Here is a 27,722-nt window from a genome sequence, read left to right as displayed (position 1 = left end):
GCACAACGCAATTTTCCACAGTAATAAGAAGATGACAAGTGTATTATTTTATTGGTTAAACACGTTGCAGTAGGATTTACCCTTGGAATTAGTTACTACATACCGCGAAAGAATTCAAATTCGTCAACTGTATATAGACTAGTTTTTACGTCGGTGCGCTATTAAGCCACTATGTCCCTTTAAGAAACTCCATATTGTCCTAACATGTGATGCGTCAACACAGTGAACGGATGGTGCTGTTATGTAAAAAAAAAGAAAAGGGGAAAAAACACTGCAAAAGTGTTCGTCAGTTGTTCCCAGGTATGAAGGTAATCAGTCCGAAGTGTTTTAATTGCATATCTGGATAGCATATCAATGGAAACAACCTTCGATGAGGCTTCTAAGACCGTCTGGATAAAACGAAAAACTAAATGCACCCGTCACTTATTCATGCGTTCGCATAAAAATGAAGAGTATAGTCCACCATCTACACAAGAAGGTAAGCTGTGACAATTATGTACGTTTTTTTTTTTGGTGAGGTTAGAAAAATGTTGATGTTTTCATTGTTTCGCCTTCAGTCGTGTTTTTGTAGCTTTATCTAAAGACACTTGTTCGCTGATGAATGATGTTTTTTGTTACTTTTGTCATCATTTGCTCTTATTTGCAAAAAAACGACGCAGAATGTGTAGTCCTTTGTGGAAACAACGTTAAAAATAACAAAATATATTCTGGGTTTCACAACCCACGCTACTTTCAGGTCGTCTCAGCTGTTAATTGTAAGGTTCTCTACGGTAAACGATTGCTGTGCTGAGAAGTTTACCAGGTAAATGTTTACATAAAGTGTTTAAAAACAATGAACAGTACATTACAGAAAAAAACGTTAGGTACTTGTTATAATTACCCTCTTGATGCCATAGCTTTTTGCTTATCACTAGTTCTTGATGCTGGGACTCATTGTTTCTCTGTCGAAAACGCTAGAAATCCAGCTCGACTTTAACTTGATGTCTGCGTGTCAAGATAGCTTAACTATTACAGGCTTGACAGTTTCCTCGACTAAAAGCTGATTACTCACGTCTACTAGAAAGTATTCTTTATGGTTCCGAGGAATTAACAAACCCCTCGTGTGTACCTTCTCTTGCGACGAGAGATTAGAGACTAAAGCATCTAATTGTGTACCTACTGTGTAGACTGGACAACGGTCTACATTTGACCAAGACCACTGACGGCATTCCGCTGGCTGGCCCGATTAGTCTGATTGCACTTACATTAGTCTGATTGCACTTACATCCAATAAACACACACACTAACTTTGTTCTACTTCTCATGGTCACAGATCTTACAGGGGCACATTGTAAATTCAGCAGAATCCCTACTTTGATCACTGGTTTAAATCATTCACCCTAGATCTCAGTGACTTCTGATTATTTAAATCAATTTGTCAGTAGAAAGAAATTATGGATATAATGTCTTTATAAATATGTAACAACAATAGAGAAATGTGTTTCTACTTTTAAAAGAGTTGTTATTTAAATATGGACTACTGAATTCATACCATTATGTAAATGTAGGCGAAATGTGACTAAGGTGTTTTGTTAGACTAATAACATATTTTGGTGTGAATGAAGCTCAACTCCAGACAACATGTACAGTTGTTGCATTGTGAATCTTTTTTCCTGTTGGGTAGTTTGGGTAGTTTTTCATCCCCACTGTTACCTAGGTTTTGTGTCACTTTATAGCAGGCTAGTAAGCAACACTGCATGGAATGTATCTGCTTATGTCAAGCATTTATTTAAAGGCATGTCTCATACACCATATAATTTCCCCTGCTTTTCATTTGCCTTTCTGCTGAGTAAATTCAGTAGTTTAAAATATCACTAAATAGCCAAAAAAACTAAAGGCCCTTACAAAACAGGTGAGAAGGGTAATGTGTAAGCTTGAATTTATATAGGTCCGATATACTTCTCATGTGCTTTGTGGTGGTATTATTGGTGACTTACCATGAATATAGCACCATAAATGCATAGTTGCACATAGGTATACTGATTTAGTTATTAGGATCACTGTACATAACAGCTATTTGTCCATGGTTTGCTGATTCCCCTACATCAATTCAGGATTGGTCCTACATCTCCGGTGATATTTTGGTGATTTTTAAAAAAGTTGAGTAGTAATTAGTAATGTTAGGAAAAACTCAATCATTAACTTGAATGGACAATTTTACCTCTGTATTTTATCCAGTAAAATACGACTTTAAGATCTAGCTGATCTGGGTGAATTCGATGGCTACCTGACTAGAGCTGGGAACTTGGCTTGTTGATTTTCATTATCTTAGTGTATTTGGTGCTTTAGCCATAGTCTGAAGCACTACTGACCCCTCATCAGATATACATCCTGTAAAGGTGGCATACCTTTTCCCCACAAGATCTCTGAGATCTTAATAAAATGTCTGTTACATGTTTTAGTTAAAATACCACAAGGGTCAAGCACTGCAGCGCCCTTCTCAGCCTTTCTAGGCAGCCATGTTCCAGAATGGCTGGTTTTAGCAAGTGCTCTTTTAAATGATAATGAGCCTCTACTCACCACACCCCACTCTTCCATGGGGTGTGCTGATGTGAGAACGGCTTCACACTACCGTAGCAACTGTTGAGCGTCAACCCTGAGAGAAATAGGCTACTGGAGAAAACACAGCAGTAATGCTTAAACCAGAGTCAGACCCCGAGGTGGATGTAAAGAAAATTTCCCCTAGCACAACATGATAAAATTGGTAGCCACTGAGTACTAGAGTCGATCATACTTATAACTTTGATGGGGGGGTGGGTGGGTTGATGGAGGAGGGGACTGGCCTCAGTGATTCATGGCAAGTCTTAAACATCTTGTGAATCTATATAAAATCAGCAGCAAAAGCACTATGGAAATGTGTACACCCATATTTGCATTTTACTCCCATGTTATTCATGTGTTGATAAGATGTTCATCTTACAGACATTCAACTATCAAACCAATAGCATTAACTTTGTTGTGGATCCTGCAGCAAGTAGAAATGTAGATCTGAGTTGCATTGGTCAGTGCCAAATGGCCACAGAAACACATAGCATTTTATTTTATTTTTTGAAGTACTTTTCCCTTTTCTGCAGTTTTGTCATGGACAGTTGGTATTGATCCCTCTTTTAGGAAAAGGTTTGTTGCCAGTACTGCATTGTACTATCAGGTTGGAAAAGCAATCAGAAATACAATGTGGTTAGCACACACTTACAGCTTTTTGCCGAGTGTAGCTGGGCGATTGCCATCAAAAATAAACTTTATCCACTCAGCTCTTCTGTCCTTTGTGGCCAGAGGCTGATGTAGCAATTTCTGCTGGTCAATGCAGCCAACATTTGAGCAGTTCTTAGCTCTTAGCTTTGACGTAAAGTTAGCAGGTCCAGAGCTTCCCAAGAGAAAAATGGCTAACCTTCATAAAGTTAGTTGTCAAACTGTGGGTGGAGATTCTCAGATGGGGAGTGGTATGATTCTAATGATGTAGCAAAGTGAGCCAAATCTGAAAGGTTTGTTGAATCCCATGTTTTCTGTTCTAGGAAGCCCATAAAAATGGACTTTGTTGTCTTATTTCACAGTCTGTGGGTTGGTAAGCACTCCTTATAAGCCTATTAGCCTTCTAAGTGCATTTTTCATATGTGCTCTGTAATTTTTGTGTGGATGTGCTCAGATCCAGGGATGTAACCAGGATGAGGACCAGGCAGTGATGCTGAACACGTGTAGCCTTACTGACCAACTTCTTAATAGCTATTATGTTTTTTTTCTCTACACTGTTCCCTTGTTTCATCATAATGTCTATTGAATTCTTCAAAGCTCTCTTAGGGCCAATTTCCCAGACCCAGATTAAGCCCTGCCTAGAATAAAAAGAATTTCCTTTGGTAATTAATCATGGACAATCTGACCCATAATCTTTAAACCTTTGAGCAGTTAACACACAGTTATTTAGCCATACCTATTGTTTTGATAATGCTTAATTTATTTCCCATCAGTCCATTATTTCATAAACTATTATTACTTGTCTATAAGTGGCTTAAGGTACTTATTTTAGGTGTGTAAATGAATGAAAAACTTTTAATGTCATCTAATTTACCAAATTACTTTTAGATGAGATACAGATAGAAATCTACACTAAATATGTCTACAGTTTATGCATGAATTCAATTTGCCAACACTCAACTTCAATATTTAATTTCAGATTTAGTGATTCTAAGTTGTCCAAACCCAGAGGCAGCAAAGCAGCACCAATACACCATCTACCATCCAGTATACCCTCCACCATCCAATACTACCTCCGCCATCCACTACACCCTCCACCATCCAATTCATCCTTTACCATCCAATACTACTTCCACCATCCAATTCTACCTCCGCCATCCAGTATACCCTCCACCATCCAATACTACCTCCACCATCCAATTCATCCTTTACCATCCAATACTACTTCCACCATCCAGTATAACCTCCACCATCCAATACTACCTCCACTATCCAATAATACTACCTCCACCATCCAATACACCATCTACCATCCAATTCATACTTTACCATCCAATAATACTACCTCCACCATCCAATACTACCTGAAATGAAATGAAATGTGCCATATTTGTCAATTGTGATTTTTTTCACCACAATCGAAATTTGTCCTCCTGTGCAATTAATCTAATCTGTGCAATTAGAACACACACAAACACACACACTAGTGATTACTAGGGGGCTGTGGTGCCCTAGCCCGTCACCCAGGGAGCAGTTGGGGTTAGGTGCCTTGCTCAAGGGTACCCTCCGGTCACAACACCAGTTCCCTACCTCAGGACCATGACTGCCCCGCCATCCAATACTACCTCCACCATCCAATACACCCTCTGCCATCCAATACTAACTCCACCATCCAATACACCCTCTGCCATTCAATACTACCTCCACCATCCAATTCATCCTTTACCATCCAATATAACCTCTGCCATCCAATTCTACCTCCACCATATTCCAGTATACGAACAGAACTATCTTTGTGGTGTTCTGCATCCCATCATGCAACGCTACGTTCACGTGACCCCATAGTATGCTTTGCTTTTGTCGCATACTGGAAACTCTACCGCATACTACTACGAGGACCAATATGCAGTATCCAGTATATACTGAGTGCAGTATGTAGTAGGCTATTTCGAACACAGCCTTAGTATACTATACATACTTAAGAGGGCTTATACACGGTATTGGATCTCCCAAATCTACTTCTGTACTGTTCTCTGAAGAACTATTGTTCTTATGTTGTTTGTCTGTCTCCCTCCTCCAGTCTAATATTCCCAGGACTCTGGTAGCTTAGTGGTTCTTGCCGGGGCTTCTCGTTTAGCATGGACCCAGGTTGGTGTCCTGGTCTCGGCTTCTTGAGCAGGTCCCTCTTTTCCTTAGCAGGTCCCTCTTTTGTTTCTTGTGGATATGACTGGGGGTTGGCCCACCTGCAAATCCATCCCATCTGTTTCGGTGAGCCACATGCCCCTTTCACTTCTTCACCAACCATTTCCCTCACATTCCAGGCTTCAGTTGTCCTCCCAGTTGCTTCCCTTCTCTATACTACTGTAGTAGGCTGAACTGCCCAATTTCTGTGCTGCCCACTTTCTCGGTTCAAACCCTGCTCATGCTCCTACCAGTTTGGTTGTCCCTTTTACTTTATCCCCCTTCCTTGCTCCACCTCATCAGCATTTGGGACCAGCCCCTGTTCACCCCAGCTGTACCCAAGTGTTCACTGTCATGTTTACCAAATGGTCTGTTCCATCTTATTAGAGGAGTGCTATACATTACAAAATCCTTAATGTTCTTTGTCACAATAGTCCTTCAACATGTTCTATCAGAAGCATTTATTGTTAAAACAATTTGCTTAATTTGGTGAAGTCAAATGTTTTTAAAGCAGTTCTTGAAATATATGACATTAAATTACCATTTACCTTACATTAAACAGCATAGTGGGTGAAAGCATAAACTGAACAGAAACTGAAATGTCAGAAAGCTAATAATACTAATAGTATTATTTCAAATTCTGTTTCATTTTCAGGTGTTTATACGTGCATGTGGGTGAAAGGTAGTGTTTATGTGTGTGTTTTGGGAAGAGGTAGTATTTTCTCTGTAGCACAGCACTTTTTCATAGTGTCGGTGGGTGTTCTGACTGTGTCAGATAAACCACGGGAATCATAGTACAGCTTTTACATATTTACTGCTCTATGTTCTTTTTGATGTAAAAGTAAGATCTGTTTTGGCAATTTTACATATTTTCTTTAAATAACTTCTATCTGGATTTGACCAACTGTATTAAGATGCTTGATGTGTGTTTTACTTTAATGGAGCTTGTCATGCAGTTTAATAAGCTGTAGAATGAGCAAAAGCTTAATGACAAGTGAACGTGGGATAATTAGGGAAGATGGATAGTGGAAATGGGATAGTGAAGATAAGAAAAAGAACAGTCAAGAAAATGACATAATACAGTCATTAAACAGTTTAGTTATTTTTACAGATGTATGTAAAATGTATATTATGAATATTATGGACCCATGTCAGAATCTCATTTGTTGCATATGCCTGTATCATCTCTGGTGATGCTTTATGTTATTTGAGCTGTTTGCTGGTGCTGAACAATTTCTTGAGCACACAATCGGGTGATCATGTTGTTGAATGATCCAGAATGGTTAACTTTGTCTCAGAATTTGTTAACAGTGTTATTGGCCCTTGTAGTGCACCAAGCTACCACAACTAAAACAAGCCCCCACCCCCCCCCCCCCACCCTTATTCTTGTGTTCATTTTGCCTGTGAAATATTTAATAGTGGAATTCAATTCAGTAGTGTTCAGTTGCTCAAATATTTACTTAAATACTTAATAGTTACTTAAATTACTTAATTTAACTTACATTTAATTACTCAAATAGTTTCTAAAATCATTTGTGTTGCAAAGTGAAATTACACACACAACACTGAAGTGAAACAGGTTTAGAATAATGTTTTGGGTTTGTAAAACATGATTGTAAATACAGCATAACTGACACTATGGTCATTCAGGTCATGCCAGCACAGAATATTAATCACCGTCTGCACAAATCACTAGCCAGTATGCTGTATTTCTGACCTCATCAAGAGCAGTCTTGCTTATCATCCTCTGAGAGCCCCCAACTCAATATAAGTCATGTTTAGCATGGATTACCAGCCTCTGGGAACATAGCCATTCAGACACATATGAATGGACTGGTTAAGCACTGAGCTAATCATCAGTGATCTCCCATAACAGCCATCTTATATCCAGCAAATTGACTTTTGGAGTAATGGTGCATGGCCTCAAATTCACACAACTGAACTGTAACAAGGCATCGTTCATACATTGGATGGTGTAAGATCTCGCCATTCTTTCCACAGTACATTTGACAGTTAGGCAAAATGACACTTGCTCTCAAAGGTTTTAATATATTTCATGAAAACTGAATTAATGCTGGGATAAGGAATAAGATTATCACACCAGGAGATCCTGGTGTCATATTTATAAAGTCAGTTGTGAATACTGCATATATACATTCTCCTGCTGTTTCTAATTCCTTATAATGTTTGATGTACATGAAATTCTGCATTTTATCTAAATGTACATTTTATGTAGACTTTGTTGTTTTTCTATTATTATTTACTCCACCAGTTACGATATATGTAAATGTGCCGTATTTTTGTCAATTGTGATTTTTACAGCAATTTGTCCTCCGCTTTTAACCCATCTGTGCAGTTAAAACACACACTCACACACACACTAGTGATTACTAAGGGGCTGTGGATCACACGTGCCTAGAGCGGTGGGCAGCCCTAGCCCGTCGCCCGGGGAGCAGTTGGGGTTAGGTGCCTTGCTCAAGGGCACCTCAGTCATGGCCTTGGGTCTGGGAATTGAACCCACGACCCTCCGGTCACAAGACCAGTTCCCTACCACCAGGCCATGACTGCCCCAACTGCAACCAACTGATATGGTTGCTGCGTTGGTGTACTAGTTGGTGTACTAATCTGGTCATATTCCTGGATAACAGCTGTGAGATTTACTAGTGTCTTAGGAGCAACTAAAGAAGGTCTTAGTGTTTAGAGCAGGGGTACTCAACTGGCGGACCGCGGTCCGGATCCGGACCCGAACGCAGTCCTGTCCGGACCCAATCTCATTCCTGATTAACTGGATACGGACTAAAACAAAACCGTAGCATTTATTTCAGGGCTATTGAAAAAACACTCCGTCACGAGTGTTACGTTTGCCACCCCCGCTCAACAACTTACGTTCGCCACCCCCGCTCAACAACAAGCCTGCCTGGTTGACGCTTCGCGAGCGGCGCGAGGGTCCGCGCGGCGAAAATGACGTAATCGCTGTGGCTCCGCGTGTGCGCGAGTGCCTCGCGCGCTGTCGGTTCGCGAGGTCGTGCACCTCTCGAATTTTGTAACTTCGCGCCGCGCTTCAGCGCAAGTCACGTTTTCAGGGTTCATACACCTTTATAAGGTGGAATTCAAGCACTTGTACGCCACTTTCAAGGTTCATTTCAATATTTCCCAGCATGTTAAACATAATTAAGTTAAAAAAACGCCAAATCTTCACGTCTTCACGTTCTCTCATGTTTCGTCCTGGAATTACAAGAGGCTCGTAGGCCTATTTGTTAACCTAATGCAAGAGAACTATTCAGTCAGACAGATATTTGTTGTGAAACCAAGTAGTTACAATTTCAAGCATTTTAAAGTACTTTAACCTAAATTCCAGCACTTTTCAAACCTGAAACATATAGCAACATTAAAATTGGTCAGGTAAATGTTCATTTTCCTGTTTTGAGGGGTGTTTCTACCACATATCGTTTAGGACAAAACGCTCGCGAAAGTATAAACGCCTCCACCGTTCACGCACCGTAGCCCCCCCCCCCCCCCCCCCCCCCCTCAACAACTTACGTTCACCACCCCCGCCGCACCGGACCTCAGGTCACAGGTATCTGCCAAAACTGGACCGCGGACAAATTTAGTTGAGTACGCCTGGTTTAGAGGAATGGTCACTAAAACCAAACCAGGCTTTTTGTAGCCCAAACGCTAAGGTAGATATGATGGATTGTGAAGAGCTTTAGTCTGTTATTTCTATTTAAGTGTTTATATTGTTAGGATGGTAAATTTTAATTATGAGCCATATAAAACTCTTTCCTCATGATCCAGAGATCAGTGGAGTTCCTGAGTTCCTGGGTTCCTGTTGCAAACCACCAGGACATGGCTTTCAAATCTTACATGGCTAAGAAAGAGAAAGAACACTGCAGCTTCTAATTTTATCTCTTTTGGTGATGTCCTTTGCTGACTGGCAGGAGAGTCAGACAAGCTTTGTTCACGCTGGATTTTTGTAACCAAGAACGTCAGAAGCCATTAAAGAATGGACTTCTTTTACTGCAATCTTCTCAAGATCAGTTAATGCACTCTGAAAAAGTTGTCCTTGACATTTTTCCCAAGCATGCTGTCTCTCATCTCTCATCTCTTTGAAGACAAGCTGCCTTACAGCTAACAAGGCTTCCTGTGTCATGTCCTGTCAGATCAGAGGTGGCAAACTGTCATCCATGTGTCTGGGCCAGCATGTATTGGATATTATGGAGGGGGGATCGTAATGGTTGAAAATCCCTGAAGTATAATTCTATAAGTGCCTTCTTGTTAACTTCATTCTAAACAATCTGATCAGCTGTATTGAATTTGTTATTCATTTGACATTCTCACAAGACAGTTATGTGTTGCATACATTCCTGCACCCTCCAAGCCTGCACAGAGAGTATGATGAGGGAGAAAAACAAAAGACAACAGGAGTGTGAGAGGGAAAAAATAAAAGATACACACCTTCAATCTAATGACCACTGATGGATAATAATTGCTCTCGTTTGATCTCTTGATCTTATTTAAATAGACCAAACTTTCCCCAAATATTGCTTTGTTTTCTCCATTGGCCAATATTGCCTGCATATAAATAATTTATCTTCATTAATCTACATGTTGCCAGTGTTTACTGTGAGGTTCCCAAGGTAACCGTTGCTGCAAGAATCCACAACATAACAAATATAACAGCAGAACCTCATAGAACACAAACAAAATTAGGAGCCTGAAAAAACAAAGTGCATTTAGGATAAGATTGTTGCTTCCTCTTTGCTTCCTAATGCAAAGCAATCACATAGTAAATTAATGAATTATTAATTATCATGGATTAATTAATCGTAGAGCAAATTCATGTATATCTGTTCTCCCAACCCTGAACTAGAGTATAATTTGTACCAGCTCATTTCCACTACTTAAGCTCTTACTGTAGTGCACAAAGCAGTTGCTAACAGAAGCACACAATGTCAAAATAACTGTGATCCAAATTATCCTTGTATTTTGTTGTTATTTTTTTATTTTTTGCGTGTTAATGTGGCTAGTTAACAGATATAATAACACTGCATATGAAATAAGCTCCACTGACTCTGTAAGTTAACACAGAGAGTTGTGGTTCGGAAGCAAATATCTCCCATCATTCTTCACTCTAAAAACAGATTGCCTCTGTTTACCATCTCGTTATATTAATGAAACTAGAGAGTAGTAGAAAAAAAAGCAAGGCCTCCTACTGCCTCGTTTATAGGGAATGAAAGATGGACAGAATGTTACATGGCTTGTACTACTAACTTATGAATTTGAATTACACAAACCAAATCCTCAAAGAACGCAATGTTACGAGGATGAATACGCATGTGACACTGAGATATCCGATACCTCCATGAATTCAACTTCAGTTAGCGATATGTACTTCTTGATAATGTATGTCAAATGTGACTCGGTCAGCAACTTTTAAAATATGCAATAAAATCACTTTAGTATCCTTATCTCATCTTCATATATTATGTTCACTCATTCATTCATTTGTTCATTTATTTGTTCACTCATTCACTTATGTAGTCTTTTGTCCACCATCAAATGAATATAAGTAGGCTGGTGTGCAACTAAAGTACAGCCTTGTACCCTCTCAGTACTAATGGGTTTTAATAGGTGCTTGATATGAGTGCGGAATGTTGTGATAAGTCAGATGACTAATGCCTCCCACTCCTTGCTAAGGTCAGTTTCATAGAGGCTATCATTTCTCCTGAGCCACACCCAGTGCAGCAGTGCAACTGGTAAGGGCTCCATACGCTTAGTCTTACACTCATCTGCAAAAATGAGCCAGGCCGCTCTCAGTAAATTTGTCTATTTAATGTTCATCCTGTCACTCTTAACAAGAGTGGTCAATGTTGTTTTCTTGAGATCTTGGATTATAAATACTGTTCACATCGTGTTGGTTTTTTGTTAAATTGAACTCATAAGCTCTAGTATTAAAGCCATTTATGAGATTTGTGTCATGAAGCATGAACTTTTAAAAATTCCTTTATGAATTTAAAATGATCTCGACCAAGTCTAAACAAAACAGTTCATATCCGACCCTGTCCTGACCTCTCGCCATGGAAATTCAAGACAATTTATTCATCTCTAGCATTCATTTTTTTTCTTTGTGATTACTGGTGTGGTGGTAGTAATATCAAATAAGATAAAGATATAGCTTATATTTTAAAACATTTTTGCTGTATTGGTGGTTTAATCAGTAAAATAACTTTCAAACCCACACAAAAAAATTTTAATTGCTGTCATCAGTTGGCCATGTGCATAATGCTCAGTCACGGTCTTGAAAACAGTCTGAACACCAAATTATTTAGTCTGTTGGTAGGATATCGGTTACCCTCACATAATTCCCACCTGTTTAGACTCTTCATGGGCATTTGTGTGCCAGATCCACAGTACTCTGGCTCTCAGTTATACAAGTGAATTTTGATAACTGCACCATTGCAGTGCATTGCGCTCCATGTGGTACATTGTTCTTTATGACGGTGAAATGAGTAGGGAAAAAATACACGGACATGGTTTAATCACGATTAAGGATTAAATGTGTAGATTTTGTAGGATTTCAGTGTACCTCAGTCACACTGGGTTTTTGAAGCAATGCGATAAAAAGGTTGTGGAGAACTTTAATCCGAATAACTATGGCGTCTATAAAGATTTATTTGTTATTCTCCGTTTGAGACTAATAAGACTAATAATCGACATATGAAAAACTTTGATACCCAGTTAGCAATATGATTTAACATCTTAGAAGATCGGGGAGAGGTTGAACTGGCACTCCATTACGTAACAGCTGTGGCTCCACGACCCTTCGCTTACGTAGAAACTATTTAGAACTGATGAGCTTGGATTATCTTGGCTATTTTATATATATAAACTCTATTAGTGGCCGTAATCATCCTCTCAACGTTGTTGAAGTATCGGAGCGATGCGTTAGCGACGAGAGGTCCCAGCGCTACGGCAGGTCTCGCCAATACAGCGCATGAATATTATCTTCAGCATGCTACTTCGGAAGTAGGTCACCGCTTAAACGTGTCTTGTCAGCTGCTCTCCACATTTCATTTCACTACTGAGCATCGATATAATTTCCATAGCCAGACGACAGGAATTTCAATGCTTTTGGAATGTGATTGGTTTTTTGGGGGGAACACAAGCGAAAGAGTGGATGCTGAGGTAAATGAAGGATTACTGATCTGTTGTATTTTGGTTATGCGCGTTTCTCCTCTGCCAGGGGAAATAGCCCATCCGAAACATCACACAGGCACAAACGGGAGCATACAGCTTTATTATATGTGTTAAGTCCTTAAATCGGTTGTGGCTGGTGTCGAGAAACTATTCTTGTGTAATTGCACGCTTAGGCATTCTCAAAGCTCGAGGACTGAGCGTCCTCAGCCTGGTGTTGTTTCTCGTGGTCGGATGTTGGTGTGATTTCTGAAAACGGAGTGGATTAATTGCTCTTGTTTGAGTTGACCGTGCTGGTTCGGCTTGGCTGGTGTGGCGAGGTATGTGTTTGTGTGCTGAACCATAAGCGCGATGTTTCGAAATCAAAATGTGAGCCTGTGATACGCCCTATGTGATCTGCGCCTAACACGCGCGAGGTCTTCTCATCATATCTATAACGTGGGCTTCGATTTTATTACATCAAACACTGGACCGTGGCCATGGACGTTTTGTCGTCTCCTTTTTGGTCATGTATAATTTTCTCACACTGGTAGAGGGAAAAAAATAAGCTGATGCAGTTCCTCTGTAGATCACTTGATTCAAAGTTAATTCCAATTTACAAGGAGGTCAGAACAACTAGGCTACTTTGTCTCTGGAGCCATTATCCAAGTCATGAACAGCAAACTAGATACGTTCATTTATCAGGTTTAGGCTAAAAATCTCATATACGCCCCCAAAAGCCTGCCGGCCAGTTGGCTACATTTGGCAGCAGGTCCTAATGGCACATAACAAAAGGATGGTGAATTACAGCAAAGGGTATTTTAGAGTTGACCACCTTGAAACTGCTTTAGGACTCTTCTGCACAGCGAAACTGAAAGAAATGAAGAGTTTAGAAAACTAAGTTTGTGTGGAATATCATCATATGGCTTTTATAATATGATGTAAGGTAGGTTTTGGGATGTAGGTTTCTTTTTTAAAAACATTCACACCCAGTGTAGTAAATGACAGTAAATATTTGCAGTAAATAAATGTAGTACACTGATATTGCTTTCTTTTGTTAGTTTATTGTATGTTACAGACTGTGAAATCCCACTTGCTTGCTTTCAGTAAATGCTAGCTCATTTACAACCCCAAATCAGTCAGCTATGGATAGGTCTTGATGTATTCAAGTGATGTATAGATAAACTCACCTTTTAAATAATACAATGAAGTAAATGATTTTTATACTTTTTCATTATTGTTAACTATGTTTGAGTGCATAAACAGCAACAACACCGCTAAAAATAATGACTGTCTGGGTAGTGAAATTCCACAATATTCATTTCATTGGAAGCTATTTCCTGATCACATATAGTTTCCCTACTGAAGGATCTTTTTAATTTCATTCTTTTAAAATAGCTTTGCCATATTGACATATTGTACATATTGACAAGCTCCAGTAGGGCTTACTTGCTGATAGACTAAAGACCTTTTAGTCTGAATTTAGTCTAATTGTGTAGGCTTGTTTCATTTGAAAGAATCAATCGTGGATTTCTGTGAAGCAGTTAGACTAGCCTACTAGTTAAATCACAAACTCAATCACATCCAATGTCTAAGAAGTCTAATAAGAATAAAATACATTGATTCTTGTGTCAAATGCCTGCCCCAGACTTCATTTTCTTTACAGAATATGTGAGTAACATTAAGAACAAATCTGTAGATTATATCAGTAGATCAAGTGAGACCAGGTGTGTTCATGACTACTGTCCTCCGTCTTTAAGTTCTCGTGTTCAAGATTCAACTTATTTGAGAATTTTAGTGATTACAAAAATTGTAGGGTTTAAAAAAACAAACATGGCCTTTATATATGGCCTTGCTGAGTGTTTGTAGCAGCAGATTTTGCCTTTAATGCAGATTTTGCCTTTCTATATGCAGCTGGGTTAACTGCACCCCAGCACAGCATATATCTGGTTGATGTTAAGTACATATCTGTATACAGTAGGTAGGTTTAAAATGTCACTCTGGTTATTTTTCCCTCAATGAAAACCTTTATACTGAAATAGAAGATTAGTGTATTTACAGATGGATTTATCCCATTAGTATATTGCCATACATGAAACTGAGGATGCACAAAGGCTCCACAGTGCACACACCATTCACTTAATTGTAATCACCCTTCACTGGGCTATAGAGTGTAACTGTATGCACATAAAAAGCCTCATGATGCTCACCTGTTTCTAATAATGGGTAGTAAAGTATATATAATTTGCTGATCATTGGCATTTGCAATACTGAAATAACAGAGGACTTGAAAATAAACCCTCTAACAGACCTTTTTTTTTTCAACTGTGTGCTGTGAACATCCCAACCAATCTCACAATTTCCAGATGAGTCTTCCGTGGGTACTTTGATGACTCACATCATTAACACAGTCTCACAAATGTAAAGAGTTTAGGTCAATCTAATGTAGGCCAATTTTTAATCATATGACATTAAGGGCTCCCCACCGAATGCATACTGCACTCAAAATATATAGCAATATAAACACAATTGAATAACTATGGTATTTTGTTCATATAGTGCAAATTATTTGACTGTTTACTCCAGAGGAGTGAAAGTGGACTTCATTTAATTATGCTTCTGAATGTTACACTGAATCAGGCAAGTGTAATAAAAACAAAAGAAGCTTTGTGATATAGGTAACATTTGAAGCTTTGATGGACAGTTTCCTCACATTTAACTGATTGCATTTAAAATGTACAGTGTTGGGCATTCTTAGATTGTTTTGGGGGCTTTGCTGTATATGTAAATTTTTTAATGGTATTTTATGCACTCTAGGTGTGCTAGTGGCTCTGAATGGCAGAAACAAATTCAATGGATTTCATCAGACATAAACTGACCGAGCCAGAATGTCAGATTCTTGCTTTGAAATGCCGCATTTCCTCTTTGGTTTACATTTCAGTGTGGAAAGTATTTCTTCTCTAAAATCAATATGAATGTCATTGAAATATTTAGTATGTCAAATGGGGTCAGGAAACAGTGGATGCTGGTTTTGATTTATTCCTAGGACACACCTTCAGGAATTCTTGTGAGTATTGCAACAGGATTCAGTGGTCCCAAGTTATATTGACAAAGTAAGCATAGTAAAAGATACAGTGTTTATTATTTAGTGGATCCATTTATTTCATGTTCAATATGGTTTGAGCATATTAAAACTACATTTGTTCAAGATACATGAAAACGTTTATCAATACAAAAGAGTAATCTCAAAGATACTTATGGTAATTTCTTTTGATAGTATTACAGATGGAAAACTCAGATAGCTCAAACGAGACCTAATTTAACATGGCTGTGTGAAATATACATTTGTTTTAAGTTTTTTTTTCCCTCTTAGCTAATGGTTGTGAAAATGTATTACAGATCTTTGGGCTCCATTTATAGTTATAACATCTGCCTTTTCTTTGTACAGAAAGACAATACGAATTGCAGCAGTTAGTAGTCATAGCAGATATTGCAGTTTGAACGAACCATCCACTGTGATTACAGGGCTACGTGCTGCATCTTTCACTACTGAGTTTGCACATTTTCTTTCTTCCTCCTGTAGGATCTGCACGGAACAATATAATGACCCATGCACGGCATAGGGATTCTTTATGCAGATATGAGAGTGAGTCACGGGAGCAGGTGAGCTGCCAGGCACATGCTGAAGTCATGGGAAGACCCTGGCCCGAGTACCCAGTGCCAGACAAGAAGACCAAGAGACGTTCGTCCAGAAGAAGGGACGGGCAAATAAAGGAGCAACGTGCAGACAAAGACCGGAAGCTTTATCCCCTCAGGGGAAGGCTGGGAATGAGTGAAGTGGGGACCTTAAACTGCTGGGTTGTATTGACCCACTTAGAGGATGGTGGGACTTCCAAGAGCAACATGAAAGCCGTGTCTAAGAGTAAAGCTAATCAGAGAGCAAAAGCAAAGAAGGCCAAGAACAAGCCTTGCCGGTGTCACAAGAAGGCCTGCAAGGCTTGCCAGCCGGCGCCTGGACTAAAACGCAAGCTAAAACCTGACAAAACTGCCTTATGTGTGGAACTTCTCCTGGAACCACGCAAGCGACGGTTGGCCTCTCTCAATGCAGAGGCGGTCAACAGCCTGTTGTTGTTTAGAGAGGACCCTCAGCAGGCAACGAAATTCTCAAAAAAGCAACAGAATCCTCCAAAGGGAGATGTTGAACTTCCAAAAGGGGAAACCGAGAGCTCAAAGAAAGGACTGGAAGGCCGCAAACGATTGCTCACAAGAGTGGCGGAGCATAGTAAAAATCTCAAAAAACCCAAAAGGTCAAAGGCAGATTCTGAATACGTGGACCCACTGAGTTTAAACAGTCCCACACCAAGACGTCTAGCAGGTTTAAATGCAGCTGCTTTGCTGAAGCTAACTAGCACCTCATCAGGAGCTAAACGGCGAGTTAAAACAGACTGCAAGCCGGGCAGTGCGGGAGCTCGAGTAAAGCATCTCCAGGCAAAGATTAAAAAGCAGCAGCACAGCCCCCCATGCCAGTCTAAGGTGCATGTACCGCAACAGTGCTGCGATCTTTGCACAAAGGAGGCCCTCCAGACTGAGGCCATGTGGGAGCGACCCGCAGGGCGACATGGCTTCATCAGGCCTGCGTACCAGTGCCGGTCCATGGTGGGCTACTCCCTGAAGCCGGTGAAAGAGGAGAAAAGCGAGACTGATGTGAATTCCTGTTACTGTTGTTCCCAGGAGAGATCCGTGGAGTATTGCCACCGATTAGCCTTGTTCCTTGGGCAGAAGGCCTATCCTGAATCAGAAGAGCATTCCCTATCATCTGTAAAGGGTTTCCTGCCCTCCCCTCACACACTGACGCACCCAACCCTGACCATAGGCGCCCACCCCTACCCGTGCTACCCTGGCTACTATGTCCACATCGCCCACCACAGCACGTCCACGCTCCCCGTTAGCACAAGTCCCGGATCCCACGCTCCGCCCCCTGTCCCCCCCGTTACACTGTGCCCCAGCGGGGTCCAGAGACCCAAACTTCTGCCCTCCCCGGTGTCCCACTCTTCAGGCATCCCTCATCCAGCTTGCTGCAGCTCTGTAGGGACGTGTTTCGGGGAAGCCTGCAGGATCAGTAGCTATGGCTACAGGCCCACACAGCCCATCGCCGGTGGGGGCTGCTCATTCAGCACCGGATGCTCCAGCTGCAGCCACAAAATCAAGATGGGTAAGAAATGGTGGGGAAATGGGATGAAAATATGGTCCCCTTTAGCATGAAAGCATCTCACTAGAATTATCTTCACCGAAGCACAGTGCTTCAGAGATCTTGTCATAACCATTTTAATAGAATTGTATGCAGCCTCAATTAGCTGGAACTGGATATATTTCTGAGAGGGCTTTAGGAATGAGTTCACGCAGACCTCAAACTGGCAAGTCCCAAGGCCTAGCCTAACACGTTATGTGACACAAAAGGCTAAAATAAGAAAATAAAAGCCATGGAGATGTTTTCAAGGACTTGTAAAGAAAGTAATGACTTGAGACTGAATCATGAAATCTTTTTGCCTTTAAGCAGCCACTCTGCCATGTCTGTCTGTTCACTGCTGTCTTTTCACTGCTGGTCTGAATGTGAATAATTGCCACAGGTGGACATGGCACTGGTTATTTTTGTTGGCAGGAGTCTTGTACTGGCTATTCATTAGAATATGGCAGCTGTGGTCTCTCAACAGCCTACCAACCCCAGCATAGCACAGAAGCCTTGCAGGACTAGCTCTTGTTTTAACTGCAGGTCTAAACTCACTCAAGCTGACATCTCACTCTCTTGTTAATCTATGTTAATCAGATGGTAATCTGACACTGCTCTGATACTTCTCGTAGCTCACAGTATTCATTTTACTCTCCACTGTTACCATTGCAGTTTGGCCATAGCTAAACAAAGTAGAAATATCTCCGGTTAACTAGAGTGCCTTAGATTCATTTGTAATTATTAGCTATAAAATAATTACAAATGAATTTAAGGCACACTCATGCTAACAGGAGATCTTTCTACTTTGTTCAGCTGTGGAAAACTGATGTATGAACTGCAGAAACATTGTAATGAACATTTGACCAAGAAGTCCACAGTGTGTAGTCCTTGTATTTGGATTTTATATAATTACCAGCACACTGGCAGGACACCAGTATAGTTTATGGCTTTTAGGTGGGAGCCCTTCATAGAGAGAAAGTATAAAGGTGCCTACACACTGGGGGATGTTGCAGAACCAGAAGAAGTCTCGGTATATCAGAATAGAAAAGGTAGTCCCAGTGGGAGGAAGAACCATAATGGGTCTGCCCTGTAAAGAGGGTTCACTCTTCCTCTAAAAAGTTCACATCAGTTTAACTTCATCTCGTGCTCTGATGAAGAAGCACATCATAGCTGATGTGCATGGTATTGCAGCCTGGGGTGATCCTCAGTAAATGCAGCATCTACAAGTGAATGATCTACAGCAAAACTAAATATAAGCCTGCAATAAATCGATGGCAAGTTTTGACAGACAGCGCAGATTTCTGGAGGTAATTCACTGCAGCTCTCTTTTCACCCATTATACCGAACATGCGTATAGCCGGTGGTGGGCAGCCCTGCCAGCGCGTTCCCTGTAAGTTCCCTTGTAATAACACTGAGCTTTCACGGCTGAGTGGCTGTGAAGTAGCGACATGCTCGTTCTCGTGCCTAGTCAGTCTCTCGAATGGCCAGATCAAGCGAGTGGGGTCATTTAGGCTCGGAAAGGATTGATCCGTGGCACACAGCCTCCTTGACCTCTTGCGAAAGTGCAATTACACAGTAAAATAGGGCAGCGCTGCTCCAGTACTATCTGAGAGTTGATCGGAGGTAATTTACCACTAAGCAGAATTCAGAAGCTTCGGTCAGACCTCATTGACTCACAACCAGAGGCTGAGTTAAAGGTTGAATTCTGCACTGCAAGGATGGATTCTTGGGTTGGACATATGTCAGCAAAATGCCAAGAGAAATCGTGAGGTTAACAAAGCACGAGTTGAATACCATTCAATTCAGGTTATGCAGTGAGGACTGACAGTTTGCTACTGATCATGTAGACACATTTTAAATTCTAAGTTGTCTATTAAGAACTCAGTGCAGCCAGCTATCTAAAATAACAATTAACAGGAGGTGTATGTCCCTGTCCTCGCTGGAATTTAGTATCACGTTTTGTCCTTGCACATTAGTCAACACACAAACACTGTACACCTCACCGTGGTGATTTGGTGATTCATCCAGTCACCATCTGGGATGTTGCTTTCCACTCGAGTGTCAGATAAATAGCAGAGCCCCAGATTTCATGAAGGAAGTGGTAGCTGTTTAATCCAGCAATCTGTTGGATCACGTGTATCTGCCTGTTTGTTACATTCTTGTATACGCATGATTGCCAGATATTTTTGCCAGTAAAATCATTAATACTTTGTTTATAAAAATGTGGTGTTTCATATTGTCCACCTGTTCCAACATTAGAGGGTATTGCATTTAAGGCCTGAAATGCTGTTAGTCTCTCTATATCCGAATTCTTCTTTGCTGCAATGCAAATGCACGTAATGTCTCGGAACATATGACTGTCTCATACTAATCATGAGTTCTCACGTCCCTACAGAGGACTACCCGTACCCACTGGACAAGCACAGCCCCTCCGTCCCCATATCCCAATCCTTGCCCCTGTCTATGTGCCCCATTCCCGGTGTGCCCCCGACCGCACAGGCCGTGCCCCACCTGCAGCCCCCGTTGCCCGATGCGGGCCGACCGCAGGTGCAGCTGCGTGTGGGCCGCGAGTGCCCTCAGAGGGCCAAGGCACCGGGCAGCTCACGCTCCGGCTTGCGGGACACCGCCGTCTGCCCCCACATGAAGGAGAGCCAGCTGGGAACGGGCCATGGTGGCCCGGCCACCAAGCAGCCCAAGATCGGCCGGCGGCGTGCCACCAACGGCTGGCTGCCCGTGGGCACGGCCGCTGAAAAGGAGGTATTCATAGTGGTGCGTACTCAAGGTCTGTTCTGTGTCGACTACAGCACTGGCTAGAGGAGGATGTTGGAGTGGCACTCGGAGAAGGCTAGCAGTTGAGGGGCAGGGAAGGCTCGTGTGGAATAGTACAAGCAGTGAGAAGGTTTTAAGGTTGAGGGTTCAGTAAGGAATAGTAGACCAGATCTAAATCTAAAATAATTTTTATTTTATGGGCAGAAGAATCTCGTACGGTTATTTATTTAATTTATTGTTTAAAAAGGCCAATATCTGGTATTTTAATTTAGTGACATATTAGCAGTTTTCACCCTAAATTTGCTTTTCAAATCTGATTTACATTACAGTATTTTATTATCAAGGAATTCCTATGTGCTTTTTCATCCAGAACATGATGTATAAAGACAAAAATGGCAAAAGATTTGACTCATTATAAGCAGTAGCTATGTCTTCGAAGCTGCTATGTGATATTTTATCTAAACTGCAATACATTCATTATTCCTGTTTGTGTTTTATTATTGTACATCTCCAATGATGATTCACAGGGGGAGGAATCTCCAGCCCTGCGCAGGTGTTATGAAGGTGTGCAGAGAGACGGAGATGTGATCAGGGTACGAGATACCGTACTGCTGCGCTCTGGCCCCCGGAAGAAGTCCCTCCCCTATGTGGCTAAAGTCTCTGCATTCTGGGAAGATCCTGAGTCAGGTACACCATCAGGAGAACATCACATTTATTCTGCTTGCGTAATGTGGACCTTCCACTCAGACTGGGCCATTTTCACATTCTGTACACATACATCCCATGAATATTAGATACTACAAACTGTTGTATTTAGAGTTTTTGAGGCAATGTGACACTCTGTACTAGCATGTATGAATATTTGATTCATCTGACACTACAGTTCACACATGATTTTGATTCTCTAAAAAGCGAATGGAAGTGGAGGTTGTTTTCTTCTCCTACATTACATTTTCAGTAGTTTATGTTCAGTATTCAGTATACATAAATTACAGGCTTTTGTCTAGAATCCTAATAGGTGAGGGAGCCATTGAGAATTAGGGCAACACTTTCAGGTAATCACAGTGTAGCAAAGAGATGAGCAACACTGACAAGTCACTGTGTGGTAATATGCTACACTGGTGTACGTCTTAAAGGATTAGGATGGCAAATGTTGTGGTGCAGATGTTTTCTGCATTTTCAGGACAGGTAACACAGCCTGTAAATAATATCTAGCCTGTTGTCAAAGTCTGTCAGAATGTTTGTCAGCTTCAAACATATTTGTGAATGAGATGTGTCATCTATGTTTATTTTATCAAGAATTCAGATAAGCTCCAGCTCACCCCTGGTTGAAAGAACTGTTAAAAGTACTATATGTTGAATACTTTGAGCTAACAAATGCTTAAAAAGTAAGATACTGTCATGATTTATTTAAAAAATGTAATAAGATTTTAGAGAACAGAAAAGGACCCATCAACAGGGAATTTGCTTATTTATAATGACTACTGTGACAGTCTAATAAAATATATATTGGGTTGTCCTCAGGAGAATTGATGATGAGCCTGTTTTGGTACTACCGTCCAGAGCACACTCAGGGGGGGCGCAATCCCAGCATGCACTGTGAGGTAAGTGGGCAAAAACAGCTGTACATCCCTGAATGTCTTTACATGGGTAAGCAATGTAAACATTTGCCTTCACCTTGATTATGATCCTCACAGAGGAAACACATAGCACAAGATTTAATCTCACAATAAGCCCTGTAGACTGTGGCTAGGAAGAAGTCTAAACAGTCAAAACTACAATGCTCTTTGGTGGTTTTGAAATTGGACACCAGTAAACCCAGGACTATTTATCTAACTTGTGTAGTGAATATTTGTGTATTAATACCTGCATGTTTGTGGTCTGGCTTTCAGAATGAGATTTTCGCATCACGGCATCAGGACGAGAACAGTGTAGCATGTATTGAGGATAAATGCTATGTCTTAACATTAGCACAGTATTGTAGGTAAGTATGTGGAGCAGTCTCATGTGACTATTGGACAATGCATTGGCAGTCTGAGTGCTGTGGCTCATGTTTATTTGCACAACTATGATATTTTAGATTTTGTGCCTTGGTGAAGCGTTGTGAGGAGGGCTTGCCCAGAAGTGACCCTCTGGTCCCTCCCTCTCTTAACTACACGGTTCCGGCTCATCGCCGTGTGCCCGCCGATGTCGATCCCGACCTGGTGTTTGTCTGCCGCCACGTTTACGACTTCCGTTATGGCCGTCTGCTGAAGAATCTGCAGTAGCACTGCTGGGAATTAGGCCCACCATCATGGAGACGTACAGTGAAACCAGAGTCTAAAAGGTGAAGACACAATCAGTACCCATAGCAAGGGGATTCTTGAGTGGCCCTGGGACTATCAGAAGTTAGGCTGTTCTCTCCAGACAGCACCCTTGTGCAGGCTAGGGTTAAAGAAATTTAAGATTAGCCCTTTGTGGCAGTATGGTATTTTGAGCACAACTACTTTTGTGTTGGATGAAACTGTTGGACAAAATGTGATCCATCACTCCATGAAGTCGCATATATATTTATTTGGTTTGTTGATGTTTATCTTTTATACTTGATGGATGTGCGTGTGGGGGATAAATCTAAATTGTTGGTACATATGGATATCTTGAAATGCAAATTAGAGTTCTAATTATTCTTTTTTGACTGCTATTTATTTATAGACGTAAGGTGGAAATGTTATTTATTTTTAGAGCAATTAGTTCCCTAATTACTTAGCCAGGAGTACCTTCTCTTTCCTCAATCAATTCTGTACTTCTACCCACTGGCCAGACACCTGCATCTGTCATGGGGGCTTTTGCGAATAATAGACATATAGTGGGGGATCATATATCTCAGAGTTGCTCACCTAGCAAGCTGGCTAATTTCTCTATTGATCAACCAATGAGAATGAGGTTTGTATGTTGAGCTGTCATCTTACTCTAACTCAAGAACTTGCCTTACACCTTATAAAGAAAGTTCAGTCTCCCTGTCTCACATCCTGCCTTCCCAGAACCAAAGCTTTTCCATACGACACCCCTTGAACCCTTTCCCTCTGGCCGTCATTAGATTGCACTAATCTGTCATTCAGTGAATCAGCAGTATGATTCTGTCTGAATTTATCACCTGCTACTGACTTTAAATGGTGGAAAAAAATACTGTGTATTTGTTGTATGTGTAAATACAGAACAGAGAGAATTAACATCTCATTCTACCAACTGAGGGAGCTCTGTTGCGTTAATTTCCAAGCGTGTGAATGGAAAGTGAATGGATATCTTGCACATACTCCTGCTTTGAGCATGTGCAGTTGGCTTCCCTGTTACTGTTAGATCTTATTGTTTAATGTGTGGGATTGATACTGAAAAATTAGATTCGTATGGTCTTTTTGTGCCTTTAATAGTTGATAGTCTGCTATAAGTAGAATCAACATCATCAGAGTTGATCTTTTCTCTCCCCCATGGGTCTTTGCTTCCTTTGCCTAGTTTGTTTTGTACCACACAGCGGTATGTGCCAAAAGCCATTCCTTATGATACTCATTGCACTATAATGACCCTTACTTTCCCCTCCTAAGATAGAAAAGCAAGCGAAATAAAAAAAGGCCTTGAGTTCAATTTGGGAAAGATAAAAAGGCAAGAGAAGTATAAGCAGTAACACTGTTGTACTGGCTTTAAACCTCATTTTCTCAGCACTATCTTCTGGGTTCAGAGCATCACTGAACTGGAATGAGCCCCTGGATTTCGGTGAAGAGAGAAACCTGCTGCACGATTTCAGATGCGAGACATTTTTTTTAACACCGAGTCGAATAACCATAGAAGTTTGACAAAGCAGGGTTTCCTTCTGTCAGTGTAAGCCTTTTTCAAACCCATTCCACAGTGAAACGGTACCATTTCCAGACCTCCCTGCAAAAGTCAAGGCAGTTGGATCTGAGACCAGCAGGGTATTCCAAAAGGCATGCCTTTTTTCTGTCCTCTGGGACACTGACACGGTGCAAAAATACATTCTTACTAAGGTTTTATTCAATAACTATCAACCTGTCGCACCATGAAATACACCCTATGATTGTGTCATGAACAATTCATTCCACTTACTATTCGAAGAGTGTCAGTGAAACTTGTACTGTTGTGATAGAGCTAGAAGTGTGATTTCTGTACTAGTTTAGTAAACAGCACACTCCCTTCAGCGTGTAAGATGTCCACTTTTGGTGGTATTCAGTGGCACAAGAAAATTGCTTTTCTCTTCATACCAGTTTTTCATTCACCATTTTGTTTATGAAACATGTTTCTTTTGGTTGGGGAAAATTGCAGTTTTCCTGGATAATAAAAAGCATTCTTTCTTGGGGCAGGTTGTGTAATTGAGTATTTGTAATTGACAAATTGCTGTTAGGTATGTATTTATATTGCTGTTAGAGATGAAGGGATCATTAAATGAGGTCTTTTGTGAAAAAGCTGTCTCTGTATTTTGCCACTAAAGCCCATGGCGTGCCTTTAAAGTGGTGTAAACACCAAATGTTCAGCTTGACTGTTTAACAGCACACACAATTTTAAACATTCTATCATTTCAATTCACTGACTTCATATAGTTCATATTTTGTTAGTTTGTTTTTTTAGACAGGTTTGGATAGGAACTCCAAGAAAATAACTGCATTTCAAATGACTCATTTCATAAATCCAGCTGTTCTTTTCTTCATCCCACAATTATTGCAAAGAAACCGACTGATTAACAGCAAAATAACTACAGAAACAGACTTTTTCACAGGGGATCTCTCCTCATTAAACATTTCAAAAACTTGCATAGTATATCTAAACTTGATATTTTTTAACTGCCTTCAGCATTGTGAATTGTCATTGCTTTAGTAGAAACTCCTGGAAGTGTACAATTTTGCTCCAAAATGAACTGAGGTAGGAGGACGTGGGTGGTTCATTCCAAGGTGTACAAAACTGAATTCCAAGCGCTTTGCTGCTCCGATGATGTGTGTGTGTGCGTGGGTGTATGTCTGTATTCATATATATATATATATATATATATATATATATATATATATATATATATATATATATATATATATATATATATATATATATATATATATAATTATAAACAATTTCAAAGCAGCATGGAAGTACTGGGCATTCTTGGAAATTACAGTGCTAGCACAGCGCATTTGTATTATTTAAGATAGAAATGTATATTACAAGAGGAAAATATTTAAATGGAATAAATAATATATGAGTTTCACCCCCTTGTGCTCATTCATTTATATTCCTAATATAGAAAATGTTCATTCCAGTTCTTTCTGTTAAGTCTTATGTGTTGAGATGATTATACTGAAATTAACTCAAATTAGTGCATGTAAGCATTAGTGTTCAATGGACCAGAATTCAAACTGTGATCAGTACAATTTGGAACTCTTAAAGAAAACTACCTCATTGTATTTTTTTCATCTTAGCAACATAAATGGTGGTCAGAATTCTCCAAGGCTTTCAAGAAATATGCCTAATTCTTTACAGCGCTAATTAATGGGGCATAGCGTTGAAAGGGTCATCAAAATTTTATGGTGAATAATAGCTTTGAGGCCATATTTGAAATAATTATTAATGCTGAGATACATTTACCACCCACTGATATTACGTCTGTGAGTATGCTCTAGAGTAACTCGTCAGACACCTCCAGGAGTATTAATGCTGATAGTTTACATAATGAATGAAGCCTTTCTCAACACAGCAATAATCTATTGCTCTAAGGATTTTACTGTTTGCACTGTTAACGCAGATCAACAAAGATGTCTTGTTACAGACACCGCTATTCAGATGCATTAAAGAGTCAATCAGGATGTGCTGCATGTTGAATTCAAGTGCAACAGCTTGGAGTAATAATGGTGCCCCTTATAAAATGCACAATATTTATGATTTGTGCTATTAGTGAACTTTTGGATTAAATCAAGCATTATTAATAGTTGTGTATTTGTTATTATCTGGTATTACGACTGAAGCATTTTTTTCTTCAAAATTGCAATCCTGAAGATGATTTATTTTGTGGCCAACATCAGTCATGAGAGAATTATCAAGCAAGCACTATGTAATTAACACAGAAACAAACAACTTATTTGTAAAACGTAATTTTACACTGAGAATAGTTTTAGACAGCAGGAGGTAATTATGGTATGTATGTTCAAGTCTATGCAAGGTCCTTTTTTGTTCATGTGCAGAAGAAATAATTGTGATAAAAATTGAATAGATATAAGTTCAGGCTCATAAAAACAAGATACTCAGGAAATAGGTCTGACAGCATCCAAATTTCCAATTGTTCTGTTTGCACTGTATTGAGTCCAATTATCACTAATAGTATCACAGAGACCTGAACAATTATATATTATTATGTTTACATATTCCAAATCATATAGCAAATATTGATATTAATATTGATATTGAAATTGACATTTAATCGTGGTTCTAATTATTGCCCCTCCAATCAAATATCTTAATGAGCAGAATATAACAAAAATATTATGCAAGTTGTTCAAAGAGCTGAACACATGACCTGCACTAGAGCAAAGTTACCACATGGTGTCATGCTGAACCAGCACAGCATGGTGACCAGGCCTCATATAGCTGCAGATCAAACCTCTCACAATAAAACACTGATCTATGACCAGTTCAACAATAATATTGTTAAAGATTGTTTGCTTATGGTCTGACTGTTATATTGTAATCTCATATATAATATATATAAGATTTATAATTGTATCTCACGGGACATTCAAATTGAGGGTCTTCATAATGAGAGGCAAAGCTGGCATTTGGAAACTCGTCTGCTTTGTTTATTGTTGTTGTATTGCTTGCTCAAAGCTTCAAATCAGCAGTAATTGATGAAAAATTGATATGCTAGTCAAAAAAAGAAAAGGAAAAAAACAAATCACAGTCTGTTTCTTTTCCTGTTTTGTGTTTTGCTCTAATGTGTGCAAATGGGTTTCCATTTGTAGTATGCAATAGAATTGAATTTATTCAATTTATTAATGTAATATTATCATGTAAGAATTACACAAGAGGTGTTTTTACTCAACAGTGCTAACTGAAACAAGGCAGTGCCTACAGATTTATATGGGAATACTAAGTTATATACCTGATATAAGTTATATGA

The 27,722-nt window shown here is 40.0% G+C and overlaps 1 protein-coding gene across 4 annotated transcripts; it reads left to right on the top strand.

Annotated features, from left to right (window-relative positions):
* Nucleotides 1-203: 203 nt before the first annotated feature.
* bahd1 (bromo adjacent homology domain containing 1) lies at nt 204-25,575 on the top strand. Of its 4 annotated transcripts, none has more exons than XM_076978352.1 (7): nt 204-478; nt 16,166-17,794; nt 20,205-20,578; nt 21,106-21,265; nt 22,103-22,182; nt 22,471-22,562; nt 22,659-25,575. In XM_076978352.1, the coding sequence occupies exons 1-7, from the start codon at nt 355-357 to the stop codon at nt 22,843-22,845; spliced, it is 2,646 nt and encodes an 881-aa protein (XP_076834467.1). In that variant the 5' UTR covers nt 204-354; the 3' UTR covers nt 22,846-25,575. The 4 variants fall into 4 exon arrangements, with proteins under 4 accessions (XP_076834467.1, XP_076834469.1, XP_076834468.1 ...); XM_076978354.1 differs by lacking the exon at nt 204-478 and adding an exon at nt 12,143-12,435; XM_076978353.1 differs by lacking the exon at nt 204-478 and adding an exon at nt 12,442-12,594.
* Nucleotides 25,576-27,722: the final 2,147 nt, after the last annotated feature.

Source organism: Brachyhypopomus gauderio, chromosome 17 (genome assembly GCF_052324685.1).
Source record: "Brachyhypopomus gauderio isolate BG-103 chromosome 17, BGAUD_0.2, whole genome shotgun sequence".
Taxonomy (NCBI): Eukaryota; Metazoa; Chordata; class Actinopteri; order Gymnotiformes; family Hypopomidae; genus Brachyhypopomus; species Brachyhypopomus gauderio.
The sequence above is the reverse complement of the archived record's forward strand: the minus strand, read 5'-3'. Positions and strand labels throughout refer to the sequence as shown.

What these genes read in the sequence shown, in the direction of transcription:
- bahd1 (XM_076978352.1), top strand. Translation starts at nt 355, where the DNA reads ATGGAAACAACCTTCGATGAGGCTTCTAAGACCGTCTGGATAAAACGA. An exon ending in TCCACCATCTACACAAGAAG is followed by an intron (nt 479 to 16,165) that starts GTAAGCTGTGAC and finishes TTCCTCCTGTAG; the next exon opens with GATCTGCACGGAACAATATA. An exon ending in AAAAGGAGGTATTCATAGTG is followed by an intron (nt 20,579 to 21,105) that starts GTGCGTACTCAA and finishes GATGATTCACAG; the next exon opens with GGGGAGGAATCTCCAGCCCT.